A 13,609-nucleotide genomic window follows, 5' to 3' on the forward strand; every position below is an offset into this window, starting at 1 on the left:
TATGATTGTTTTCTATAAATTGTTTCTCTCTTGCATACTTAATATTTATGTTAATAAGAGAACATAATAGCTGAAAAAATTGTTCCTAAGTAATTCATATAATGGACAGGTGACTTTACTATTAACAGCCTAAATTACTCTGAAGTTCTGAATGTATGATAATAAGAACAATAACATAGAAAATTGACCATTTCCTAGAAATATTAGACATGATGTAATTTAGACCCATTTTCACAAGTGGGTTCAGAAAAGAACCTTAAGCCCTTAGTTCATTGAAAAACATTCCTCGTTAATGCCTCCAGCATCCTCTTGAGAGAGTTCTGTCCTTATAGATTAGGCTTAGCTGCTGTGCCTATGTTTATATTGGATTTAAACATTAGCAAAATAAACTTGAGGCCTACTCATCTTAAAGGCCCAAGTTAAAAGCTACTACATGATATATATGGATTTTTTTTTTAAAGGAAATAGAAATGCTTCCTAAGTTTGAGTGTATAAAAAGCACTGGATAAGGATTATGTAAAAGCCAAGGTTTGAATTGGATTCTGGGCTTCCCTCAGTCATACCTTTTTACCTGAAGCAAGCCCTCTAGGCTCTAGATCTCACTTTCCTCAGTTTTAAACTCTGAAGGCCTTGGATTAGATGATCCTTAAGATCTTTTCCAGCCTTCATCATTTTTGAGTCTACTCTATCCTTTAATATCTTGCTTTTTCTTAATTTTTCAAAAAGAGAAAGATCTTCCATTAATAATTCTGTTTGATTCTAACAAGAAATGCTTTTGTTTGTTTTTCTTTGTTAAGGAATCTTCCTCCTCCATGAATACATCCAACAAAATGAATTTTAAAACTTTTCCTTCATCACCTCCTAAACCTGGAGATATCTTTGAGGTTGAACTGGCTAAAAATGATAACAGCTTGGGGATAAGTGTCACGGTACTGTTCGACAAGGTTTTCAAATGTTTTCTCTTCTCCATTTCCAGCAGCCTATCATATGCCAATTTATTACTTGAATTATTTTGCTTCAAAAAGGAAACTTGTCAAATATTTGCAAAACTTTAAATTGAAGTACATCTTAAGACTTTTTTTTAAAAAACTTATGTTTTCTAGTCACTTTTTCCTGTGGTTTAAAAGAAAGTAGACAAATGCTGTTTTCCCCCAGAGATTTCATACTTGTTTAATCTGAATACAAGACTTGAAAAATATAAAATTGAGAAGTATGTCTTATATATATTTGGCAGCTTCTACATCAGCATGGAATAATTTTAACCTACATCATAAATAATTAAAGTCTAATATATATTTATATGCCCTTCACTTCATAATACATCTTGGCATGTAAATATGATTAGTAGCTTAATATTAGAAGTTCCCAAAAATATGTGTAATACTTCTAAAGAAGTTAAAATATGAGCATAGGCTATTTGATGAAACTGCTTTAGAATTCTATTAATGTACTATACCCTAAAGTGTAATATTATCATTTATATTTGAAGGATGTTGTTTGTTAGGAAAAGCCATTTAGAAATAAGGTAGAAATAACACTCTTAACATATAGAGATCCAAAAGAAAACCTGATTTTCTATCAGTCCTCAATACTGTAACCCTTTTTATCTTGTCCGTAACTTCTTTAGAATTTTATTATCTTCCTACTGTGAAGGGAAATAAAAGCTGAATATCCACAAGAGATGGAGCATCTACTCAGTAGATCTCATTTACTCTGTAGCACAACTTCTATGCCAAAACCTTTTAAAATGAAAAGAAAATTTTCCATTGACTCATGAGATTTATTTTCAGATTAGCAAATATGATCTGAAGTGTATTACTCCATATGCTGTTTATTTCTGACAGTTATATTCTCACCCTAATATTTCATGGCTGGATTTTGCTTGCCATTTGTGCCTAATGCATGGTATAGACTTCTGAAAGGAAGAGCACCCCCTCATCCAGGCAAAGATCTGGCATGTCGTTATTTTCTGAATAAAGAATGTTTCTAAAACGTAGCTGCTTTTGCATTTGGAAAACTTACTAGAAATATTCTTGGGTATTGAAGTAATTGCATGTGCTAATGTGATGCTGCTGCTTTGGCTGATGAATGGAATGCTTTCTAGGTCTCAGACCTGAAAGATGGAGTGCAACATTTTTCATGTGACAAAACATTATTTGTCTTTTTCCACATAGGGAGGTGTGAATACCAGTGTCAGACATGGTGGCATTTATGTGAAAGCCGTTATTCCCAAGGGAGCAGCAGAGTCTGATGGCAGAATTCACAAAGGTAGAGTGTTTGTGGGTATGGGAATTACATAAGGATTATCATGTCAACAAATAAAGAAGAAATTGGAAAGTTGATGAAGACCTTCAAATTATTCATAATATAAAATAAGAACATATTATTTTAAGATTACAACATGAAAAAGCTCCTTGATATGATTCCAAAGACTCTTATTTCCAGCTTATGCTCTGTGCTGTGCTTAGTCACTCAGTCGTTTCTGACTCTTGGCAACCCCGTGGATTATAACCCACCAGGCTTCTCTGTCCATGGGAATTCTTCAGGCCAGAATACTGAAGTGGGTTGCCTTGGCCTCCCTAAGGGATCTCCCTAACCCCGGGATCAAACCCAGGTCTCAGGCACTACAGGCAGATTCTTTACCATCTGAGCTACCAGGAAAGCCCATCCTCTATATAGTATCAGAAAATATCTTGTTTTAGTTCACGCTTTGTACTTTTTAAGAAGCAAATTTCCAGAGAATTGGAAAGGGGTAGTGCCCTTGTAAAAACAATGACATCTGCATTTCTAATAAGAACTAACTAGGTTAGTTCCCTCCCATCTCTCTGTGTTTGTAGCTCTGTGTGTCATTTTTTTCATAATTAAAGTTGATTTTATAGTATATATAATATCCAGTTTGAAAATATACCTAAGGTTAGCTGTAGAATAGAGAAAGGAATTAAGTACATGTTAAAGAAACTCTGTGACAGACTTTTGTCCAGAATTTGTCTGAGTCTCTCCTCGAGCAAATTACTATAAAACAAGACCTTAAGGTATTAAAGAACATGTAGAATCCTTATTTTATGACTTGCTTCTTTCATCATTACTGCCTAATTTATAGGTGATCGTGTCCTCGCTGTCAATGGAGTTACTCTAGAAGGGGCTACCCACAAGCAAGCTGTGGAAACACTGAGAAATACAGGACAGGTAAGAGATCATTATACCAGCCTTTTCTAGATATCTCAGAACATAATAATGTGTGAATAATACCAGTTTCACTGAGATCTCCAAATTTATTAGTCAGGAAACAAAGCCTGATTAGTGTAAATAAACATGCTCATATTTTTTTCCTTCCAAATTGGGAAGCAAGGATTATGACGAGGATTTTTATTGTGGAAGCAGGCTTTATATATCACATTTAGCCCTGATATCACCAGAGATCCGCCCAGATATCAACAGGAAGAAGGGGAGAGATTGCCGTAACATTTTTTTTCCGTAAACATCTACAAATACCTAATGGTTTTCACTTCCAGGTATCCTTCAACCCAAAGGATAATTCACATTGTTCTAATACATTTTTAAGTCAGGGAGTTTACAAATTACTTATAATGGTATTTATATTATTAATATAATAATGATTTTTTTTCCATCTTTAACTGGAGGATAATTGCTTTACAGTATTGTGTTGGCTTCTGCCATACAACATCATGAATCAGTCACAAGTATGCATGTGTCCCCTCCCTGCTGAACCTCCCTTCCACCTCCCACCCCATCCCACCCCTCTAGGTTGTCACAGAGCTCTGGGTTGAGCTCCCTGTGCCCATACAGCAGCTTCCCAATGGCTATATGATTTTATTTTAGTATCTGAATTTTCTAAAATGTGTTTATATTATTTTTATAATAGAATTTTTTTTCTTTCTAATCATTTATCTTCTTTATACAGAAAATAATAAAAAAAACTTGATTTTGACATTTTTAGTCCCTTGCTTTTGTCTGTTTTTTCCTCCCTCTACTTGTGTTTTGGTAAACCAGAGAGTTACTTTAAATGATTTTATACCACCAACTGTACAAAGTCCTGAAAATTTATTTGCTTTCTTATGTAACTTTCTTCTTAGTTAATAAGGCACTCTTCTATTTATACAGGTGGTTCATCTGTTGTTAGAAAAAGGACAGTCTCCAGCATCCAAAGAACATGTCCTCCAGTGTACGGTCTCTGATCCAGACACCCAAGGTCAAGCCCCAGAAAAAATGATGACGAAAATGACTCATGTCAAAGACTACAGCTTTGTTACCGAAGGTCAGACCTTGGGAGGCTGTCATCTCACTTTAAACTTATTCCTGGATTATTCAAAATTTGATTTTTACATGTCGGATCATAATTCATCCTGAGTCTCTTGATTCTTGTCAAGTATAAATAAGAACCTGATGCAGCACTGTATTGAATTTGGGGAGGGCGGGGGGAACCACGCGTAGTTGTAGTTCTTGAAGTCTGAAAGGCTTTGACTAATGAAATCAGGCACAAAACAAATTATGGTCATTTAATGGTGCCTAAAATAGTTGTAAAATTCAAACTAAAATTTGTAAGAGAAAAAAATAAATATAAATAACTGCTGAGAATGACTTCAAACCCATATGAAACCTTGACTCTTACGTTTTCTATATATCTGTTTGATTTTACGAACTTGTGAAGCTAACTCTGATAGAAATTCACTAACAGTTCCCAGATACTTGTTTTCCTGACAAACGTTTCCAGCTAACTGGTAGTAAAATTGGACATGCCACTAACTCGCAATGAAAAAAGGAAATCAAGACTAATGTAGTGAGTTTTTCATAAGGTTAAATGTAGTCATAATACAGAAGTACTCTTCATTCTGAGTTTATCTGTCTTCCTTTTGATGGGTATAAATGTCCTTTACTTTATAAATGGTGGTGGTGGTACATAAGCATTGTTTTGTCTTTATTTTAGATTTTTCTTTGCTTATACAACTTTCATCAATTCTGAATTAGTCCCCAAAATAAGGAGAAAATATTAGCCCAACCTATATCATCTTTCCTGATTATGAAAATAAGATTAGCATGTCCACTTAATCCTACTGTCTTCTGTTCTTCCATTATTTCTTCTGTTACTATGTCTTTAAATATATTTCTTCATGCTTTCCTGATTATTATTCTTTTAATTTCTTCTGTTGATGAGAATTTTATCATCATGCGTTACAGTTTTACTGAATTAAATTATATCTCACCTAAATATTAAGTCACCTATCCACTTCCCCATAACCCTTCTCTGTTATTTGTTTTGTTCTTCTTACCATATCAGTCCCATTTATGTCTGAATTTCTTTCACTGTCTCCTTTCTTGGATTTTTCCCTCTTTTTCTCTGTCATTCTGCAGTTTATAAAACATGGAATTAAGACATAGTTTCCTTTTTAGAATCTTTTTTTCAGAACCCACTTTTCTGATCAGGCAGCCTATTGGTTCATGCAGCTCAGTTCAATAAGTTAAATTTTCTTAATAACAGAGTGTAAAGTGGGATTTGAGTATAGAATAAGGGTGCAATAAGTGCATATAAAGCCGTGAGTATGGTGGAAATGGGCTTTTAAATAATGTATTCAAAACTATATATGTTTATACATGCATAGAGAGAGCCTGCTAAGAATATTCACATTTTTTGATACCTTTTTTTCCAGAGAATACATTTGAGGTGAAATTGCTGAAAAATAGCTCAGGCCTAGGATTCAGTTTTTCTCGAGAGGATAATGTTATACCCGAGCAAATGAACACCAGCATAGTAAGGGTTAAAAAGCTCTTTCCTGGACAGCCGGCTGCAGAAAGTGGACAAATTGATGTGGGAGATGTTATCTTAAAAGTGAATGGAGCCTCTTTGAAAGGATTGTCTCAACAGGTGAGCCCCCAGCCTTTTTAATGCAGTGCAGCATTTTTAATGAGGCAGATCGGTCTTTCGGAATGAAATGGTTTAACCGTGTCTTCATTTCTCATTCATGGTTCCCCCAGGAGGTCATATCCGCTCTCAGGGGAACGTCTCCAGAAGTATCCTTGCTCCTCTGTAGACCTCCACCTGGGGTGCTACCAGAAATTGACCCTGCTCTTTCGGTGAGACTGAAGAAAAGTACTTTACACTATTATAGAATGTCAACGAGTGATTAACTCAGTTGTAGTGGTTTCATCGTTGATTGATCTCCTGGGTTTCATCCTAGTTAATTCTTTAGCTGGGAGTATTATCTTACATGGGTCACATAACCTGCGAGTGTATTCGATGTTTATAATATAAAGTAATTCACTTTCTCTTCTCTCCCTTCTGATTCTAGGATTTGGGGAATTTATTTGCCAAACATAAGTAGAAAAAGATGTAAAATATTGGTTACAATAAGCTTTTGTCCATTTCTTCATTGAATCAAATTTTAAAATATAATCTTCCTTCTGAGCTAGTTTAGATGAAAATGAGAATTATTTAAGATTTTTTTTTGGCCTTAATTTTTAATACTGGGAATCAGAGTAGGCAATTCATTTGTCCATTTCACTCTCTTGTATGAAGGAATAGCTAAAAGACCCAAAATCTATTTTGATGGTTATTTATAAATTGCATACTAGTAGTTAGGAACCCACACATAAGTGAATAATAATCTAATTGAAAGCCTTTGTCCTATCTACTTAAAATAGTGTTCCATTACCAATGAACGTGATCACTGCGTATCAAAGACAGGAGTGTCTGGCCCCAGAAACTTTAACCCTTATACTGGGGAGAAGGAGGGAGTATTATAAAGACATTAACAGGGAACTAACGTTTCTGAAAGGTCATTGTCATTAGCATTTTAAGAGATGACATTGGTTTTGGTCATCAGATAGGAAGAACTGAGAAATTCTCTCAGTTCTTGAGTATATATGTTGATACAATCTTTCTGGAAAGCAATCTGGAAATATTTAACAAGGCCTTTAAAAACATCTTATGTTCTGAATATAGAAAATTATATTTCTATTACAGAAAATTGCAAGGAAATAATGAGAAACTCAGATGAAAACCTACATACAAAGAAGTTCTAGATTTCTATTAATAGTGAAAAGCTAGAAAGAACTCTGTATCCAATAAAAAGCTGTAGCCAGTTGTAAGATTATTATACAGTTTATGCAGTGTTTGCAAAGCATGTTTAAGGATCTCAGAAAATACTCATGGTAGAAACCTAAATTTTGAAAGCAAGATGCAAAGTACAGTATATACTATGACTCTAATTCTGAATGAAAGTACAAGTTGTACAATATAAACAGTTGTTACTTTTACATACGATTTTTTTTCTCTAATGAGCATAAATTACTTTTATCAAAAAATTGAGTATTTTAACAGGAAGTACTGATGTTTAATTTGTTCGTTTTCACCTAAATGAAAATATAAGTTAATATACGTTGTCACCCTGACCTTTTTAAATGTGTTCGTTACAGACCCCTTTGCACTCTCCAGCACAAGTACCTCTGAACAACAGCAAAGACCCTCCTCAGACAGCGTGTGCGGAGCAAGGCACCAGCTCAGATGAAAATGAGATGTCCGACAAAAACAGAAGACCATGCACGTCCCCATCCCGGAGAGATAGTTACAGTGACAGCAGTGGGAGTGGAGAAGATGACTTAGCGAAAGCTCCAGCAAAGATACCAAACATGAGCTGGAGCTCAGCTTTGCAACAGACTCTAAGCAACATGATGTCACAGGCACAAAGTCATCACGACACACTCAGGAGTCAAGAAGATCCCATTTGTACCATGTTTTACTATCCTCAGAAAGTACCTAATAAGCCAGAACATGAGGGCAGGTATTGTCAATATTGGGCTTCCCTAGTAGCTCAGCTGCAATGCAGGAGACACTGGTTCAATCCCTGGGTCAGGAAGATCCTGTGGAAAAGGGTTAGGCTACCCACTCCAGTATTCTTGGGCTTCCCTGGTGGTTCCATCAGTAAAGAATCCGCCTGCAATGCGGGAGACCTGGGTTTGATCCCTGGGTTGGGAAGATCCCCTAGAGAAAGGCATGGCAACCCACTCCAGTATTCTTGCCTGGAGAATCCCCATGGACAGAGGAGCCTGGCGGGCTACAGTCATGGGGTCGCAGAGAGTCGGACACAGCTGAGCAACTTTCACTTTCTTTCACTTTGTGTATATTCAGGTCCAACTGTATTTGTTCAAGTTTTTTATTGTTTGTTTTTTTTTCTATGATGTCATCCAAAATAACTACAAGAGTAAGGCTCTTTATTTCTTTTTTCTTATTATGTTGAAACACACATTAGGCTTCTGATAACATTAGCTTCAGCCTTAGCTCCAAAATTAACAACTGGGAATCAAAAATATATTTATTTAACTTTTCTCACTGATTTGTGCAGCTTAAAGAGATCGACAGAGAATAAAAATCAGTAATATTAGCACATAACAGATGTGAAATAAATTCGTAGTCCAGAATCAAACTAAAAATGATCTCACTAAAAAGCAGGTGTAAATGTTTTTTAAGCATTCTCTATCTGTGGTACAAACTTACTATATTGGCATTGCAATGTGTTTGAAAATAGTCTTGCTTTGTCTCTGTAGTAACCCTCTTCCCCCTCGACCACTGGATGTAACTCCTGGGCAGAGCTGTCAATCTCAATCAGAATCTGTTCCCATAAATGCAATGGATAAATATCATACACATCACACTTCTGAACCAACTAGACAAGAAAGCTTAACATCTTTGAAAAATGACTTGGAAAACCACCTTGAAGACTTTGAACTGGTGAGTTATTTCCTTTGTATAAAGAACATTCTATATTTTCTCAAGTAAAATGTAGTTCCTCAAGTAAAATACACAGCTTCCCTTTAGGGAAATTGCTGTCCTTTAGATCAGCCTCATATCTATGCTCAGTAAACAGACAACACATCTGCCGTGTTTCTCTGCTAAGAATTCAGGGAAAAGACAAAAAGACTTGGGTACACATCCTGACTCTCCCAGTGACTTGCTATAATTTGGCAGATGCTATGGATGAATTACTTAATTCTTCTGAGTTTTAGCAATTTTAGCTGTAAAATGGGACTAGTAACCTCATGGTATTGTGGTAAGTATTAAATGAAATAACATATATAGAGCACCTAGCCCAGTACCTATTATTTCCCAAACTCGACGAGTTACCTGTTTACTCTTTAATCAAGTTTGAACGTAATTTCATTCTCTTCCACACTGTTTTATGGGTGCCTAAATGGAATCCTTTATACTAATAACCCTAGAACTTCTAAACTTACAAATTCACTTTGGAAGTCACATTTCTAATAGAAATAACATCCCTTGGACATAAACAGTGATAGCACAATCATCTGAAGAAAAAGAAAGAGAATCTGAGTTTTGTCATTTCTGTCATTCTGTCTGACCACTTGGAGTTTTTAATTTCAAATGTAAAAGGTGAAAAAATTTGTTTGAAAAAAAATTTACGAAGTCTAAATTTTTTGGTAGTTCCAATTTTTGATAAATATAGTATTTTTTGAATTTGAAAAAAAGAATAATATCCTTAACACTGATTCAAAGTCACCCTTTTAATACATTTTTTTGCTACCTAAGTAATAAATACTTACTATAGAAAAGTTAGAAAAGATTAAAACCATCACTAGTCAGAACCCATAAACACCTTAATCTTTCCAAGCACTTTGTTTCCCTATAATTTGTGTGTGTGTGTGTGTGTGTGTATAGCATCTACATCTTCAATTTCATTCTCAGCAGTAGAGTGAAAATAATCTTTGGATGATTTCCTTAGAAATCTGTCATCACGCCTAGAAGCCCTAAGCAACCCTTGTGCCACAGTTAAAATCTTAAAATAAAAATTTTTCATACAACTAAATATATCAAGTTGCGATATTTAATCACCCAGACTTCATGTTTTTACCCAAGAAAAGCTTTCTTCTGTTGCTCTTGGCATGGGTGTTTTGGTTTTTTTTTGTTTATTCTGAAAATATAAGAATTGAAGCTTGAGTAAGTTCTGGGTCAGCTATCTCCAGACAAGCACATAATGTTGAATTTAAACCCAACTTTTATTTTGCATTGGCAGGCAAGAGGTTGGAGCGGTACCTTCTGTCTAGAACTAGACATACATACCTGCCTTCTTTACTTGGGCAAGTTAAGCAGCCTTTTAAGGTTTAGTTTTCTCCTGTGTTAATCAATGGAAAGAATAGTTGTCTTTCTCTTTGTTCTGCAAAACAGAATCACTGTTTCTTTCCTTAGGAGGTGGAACTCCTGATTACCCTAAATAAGTCGGAAAAAGGAAGCCTGGGCTTCACAGTAACCAAAGGCAATCAGAGCATTGGTTGTTACGTTCACGACGTCATTCAGGATCCAGCCAAAAGTGATGGGAGGCTGAGACCTGGGGACCGGCTCATCAAGGTAAGACATTTGAGCAGACTGTGTTTGTGCCAGTGTGGCTAGACAGGTGGTGCTAGTGGTAAAGAACCCACCCGCCAATGCAGGAGACGCACATTCACGATCCCTGGGTGGGGACGACCCCCTGGAGTAGGGCATGGCAACCCACTCCAGTATTCTTGCCTGGAGAATCCCATGGACACAAGAGCCTGGCGGGCTACAGTCCATAGGGTCGCAAAGAGTCGGACACGACTGAAGTGACTGAGCATTGCAGCAGGGCCAGAGATCAAGCCAGTGCTGCAGAAGGAAAACCAAGAAGGTTGAGTTGATATAATGCTCTATTTCTCCATTTGGTTTATGTTTTCCTTCTCCACCTCTTATAAATAAAGGCCTATATATACTCATAGTTTGGAAAGACTTTAAACAAGCAATCTTGAGTCTCAGAAAGTTTCTTAAATTGCTCTAAGAATAAATTTTCTATATTAGCAAAGTAATAACATCTGTATTAGCAATAGTAATAGCATTATTATTTCATTTATAATTACTTGGTCTTTGTGCTCATGATTTCCACAGTAAAGAAGATTATTAGTAAACTAGAGACTAGACTCTCTTTCTTTTTTTTTTTTGCTGCACTGGGGTCTTTGTTGCAGCACATGGGGGGCTTTGCTCAGTGCAGCGTGTAGTCTTCTCGTGTTGTGGCACATGGGCTTCTTCTAATTGCAGTGTGCAAGTTCTGTAGTAGCACTGCATGGATTTCATTGCCCCGTGGCATGTGGGATCTTAGTTCCCCCACCAGGGATCAAACCCATGTCTCCTACATTGCAAGGCAGATTCTTAACCACTGGACCACCAGGGAAGTGTCCCTAGAGACCACTCTTCATTGTGAATCTCCTACTAGCCAAAATAGATTATATGGAAAGTTAGGGAAATTACTATATTTTGTCAGCAACTTCTGTGTTCCAAAAACTGTAATCCCACTTTGGCCCTTTCTCATCTTTGTAGGTTAATGACACAGATGTTACAAACATGACTCACACAGATGCAGTGAACCTGCTCCGAGCTGCGCCCAGGACAGTCAGATTAGTTCTTGGCCGAGTTCTGGAATTACCCAGGATGCCGGTGCTGCCTCATTTGCTACCTGATATCACATTTACGTGCAACAGAGAGGAGTTGGGTAATGGCAAATTCAAGCTTTGGGCAGTGTGACTTTTCTTGGATAGATTAAAAGTACATACTGTTAAGCCTAAGGAAACAAATATTTTTCTATTTCCTGAAGGTTTTTCCTTATCTGGAGGTCGTGACAGCCTTCATCAAGTGGTGTATGTTAGTGATATCAATCCGAGGTCAATCGCAGCCACAGAGGGTAATCTCCAGCTCTTAGACGTCATCCACTATGTGAACGGAGTCAGCACACAAGGAATGACTCTGGAGGAAGCTAAGAGAACATTAGACATGTCACTTCCTTCAGTGGTGCTGAAAGCTACAAGGTACTCCACGGTTACTCATGGATTTTTGTGTGTGTGCACATGCATTTCAGGCCGTTAGATTCTCTTAAAGATATTCCTGAATTAGTAATTCACAGACTAAATGGATGGGGAATTAGTAAAGATTACGTGTTTCCTTCATGATGGTCAAATGGCTGTGTCAGTTTCGTGACTCATGTGCATCCCACACTGTCCAGATCAATCTTCAGACAGTGCTCACTGATCATAGTAGTCAAGCAAGGACTGTATGCCGAGATTGCCTTAGATGTAAATTCAGATGAGTCCTGATGAAGCAAAGGAATGAGAATATATTGGTTGGCCCTGGCAAGTCCTACCTGATTCCCAGAGCTGGAACACAGTCTGTCCTCCCAGAACCTCATATCTACAACCAATGAGGCATAGACTCGCATCCACTATACCTTCTGACCATTTCCCATTATAAGAAATGCAAATAGCAACTTTTCTTTCTTTCTTTAATAATGGAAATAATTTTTTTTTAATGTATGTGTTAGTTTCCTGCTACCAAATGACTACAAATTTAGTGGCTTCAACCAATAAAAATTAATTATCTTAACAGTTCTGGAAGCCAGAAATATAAAACGGTCTCATTGGGTTAAAAATCGAAGTGTTAGCAGAGCTGCATCCCTTCCAAAGGAGAAAATCATCTCCTTGCCTTTTCCTCCTTTTAGACACTGGCCATCTTTCTTGGCTCATGGCCCTCAGTCATCCTTAAAGCCAGTGATCACAGCACCGTTGGTCATCCTGTCTGTCTGACTCTGACATTCCTACCTTCCTGTTTAACTTATAAGGACCCTTGTGATATCATGAGATGATCCAGGATAATCTCTTAGTCTCAAGATCTTTAATTTACTCTCTCCTGCAAAATTCTTTTTGCCATGTAAGATAACATATTCAAAAGTTCTGGGGATTATAATGCAGACATCTTTCGAGCCATTACTCTGCCTTCCACAAGGACATGAACCCAGGCTTTTTAGATTACAGTCTTATATTACATAAAAGAAAAATTCACATTTGTGTCTGTGACGCAGGATGGACTTTACATAGTATGTATTCCACCATATAGGAACAGTTAATAAATCATTTGATCATAAGCCTATTTCTCCTTCCGAACCTTTAAGTTCGATTGTATACTTTTCCCCTTGAACATAATTCCTGACCAGTTTCCCTCAATATTTCTAAAAATTTGATGCCTACAGTTATTTTCATAAATGTAGCTGAATGTTAATTAGTGGAGGAGAGAAGTGTTCAGACAACCTGGGAAAATGTTTTTCTGATTCTACTAACCATAGATCTAGAATTTTTTGCCTCCAGATTACTAGAGCATCTCTTGAAAAAGAAAGTGGAAGTGTTGGTCAGTCTGTCGTGTCCAACTCTTTGTGACCCCATGGACTGACTGTAGCCTGCCAGGCTCCTCTGTCCACAGAATTCTCCAGGCAAGAATGCTGGAATGGGTTGCCATTTCCTGCTCCAAGGGATCTTCCCAACCCAGGGATCAAACCCAGGTCTCCCGCATTGCAGATAGATTCTTTACCATCTGAGCCACCAGAACATCCCTTTCCTCAGGTCTAAAATCAGTTTTTTTCATCTACTTTCGTCTTTGCTGAAGTCACTAAAGATACAGCTCAGTTCAGTTCAGTTCAGTTCAGTCGCTCAGTCGTGTCTGACTCTTTGCAACCCCATGAATTGCAGCATGCCAGGCCTCTCTGTCCATCACCAACTCCCGGAGTTCACTGAGACTCACGTCCATCGAGTC

The 13,609-nt window shown here is 37.0% G+C and overlaps 1 protein-coding gene across 9 annotated transcripts in view; it reads left to right on the plus strand.

The window, feature by feature from the left end:
- The window catches only part of PTPN13 (protein tyrosine phosphatase, non-receptor type 13 (APO-1/CD95 (Fas)-associated phosphatase)), a 223,360-nt gene that overhangs the window by 170,611 nt on the left and 39,140 nt on the right, over window positions 1-13,609 (plus strand). For 4 of the 9 annotated variants that reach the window (XM_010833760.1, XM_010833766.1, XM_010833765.1 and 1 more), the window contains 11 exons: window positions 798-944; window positions 2,175-2,268; window positions 3,101-3,186; window positions 4,123-4,276; window positions 5,667-5,881; window positions 5,992-6,090; window positions 7,432-7,796; window positions 8,560-8,743; window positions 10,217-10,375; window positions 11,354-11,525; window positions 11,628-11,838. In XM_010833760.1, the coding sequence (XP_010832062.1) occupies window positions 798-944; window positions 2,175-2,268; window positions 3,101-3,186; window positions 4,123-4,276; window positions 5,667-5,881; window positions 5,992-6,090; window positions 7,432-7,796; window positions 8,560-8,743; window positions 10,217-10,375; window positions 11,354-11,525; window positions 11,628-11,838 (1,886 nt within the window). The remainder of the gene's footprint in view (window positions 1-797; window positions 945-2,174; window positions 2,269-3,100; window positions 3,187-4,122; window positions 4,277-5,666; window positions 5,882-5,991; window positions 6,091-7,431; window positions 7,797-8,559; window positions 8,744-10,216; window positions 10,376-11,353; window positions 11,526-11,627; window positions 11,839-13,609) is intronic. The other 5 variants (XM_010833762.1, XM_010833767.1, XM_010833763.1 and 2 more) reach the window with 2 other exon arrangements.

The sequence above is a fragment of the Bison bison genome, unplaced genomic scaffold, assembly GCF_000754665.1.
Source record: "Bison bison bison isolate TAMUID 2011002044 unplaced genomic scaffold, Bison_UMD1.0 scf7180017863888, whole genome shotgun sequence".
Lineage (NCBI taxonomy): Eukaryota > Metazoa > Chordata > Mammalia > Artiodactyla > Bovidae > Bison > Bison bison.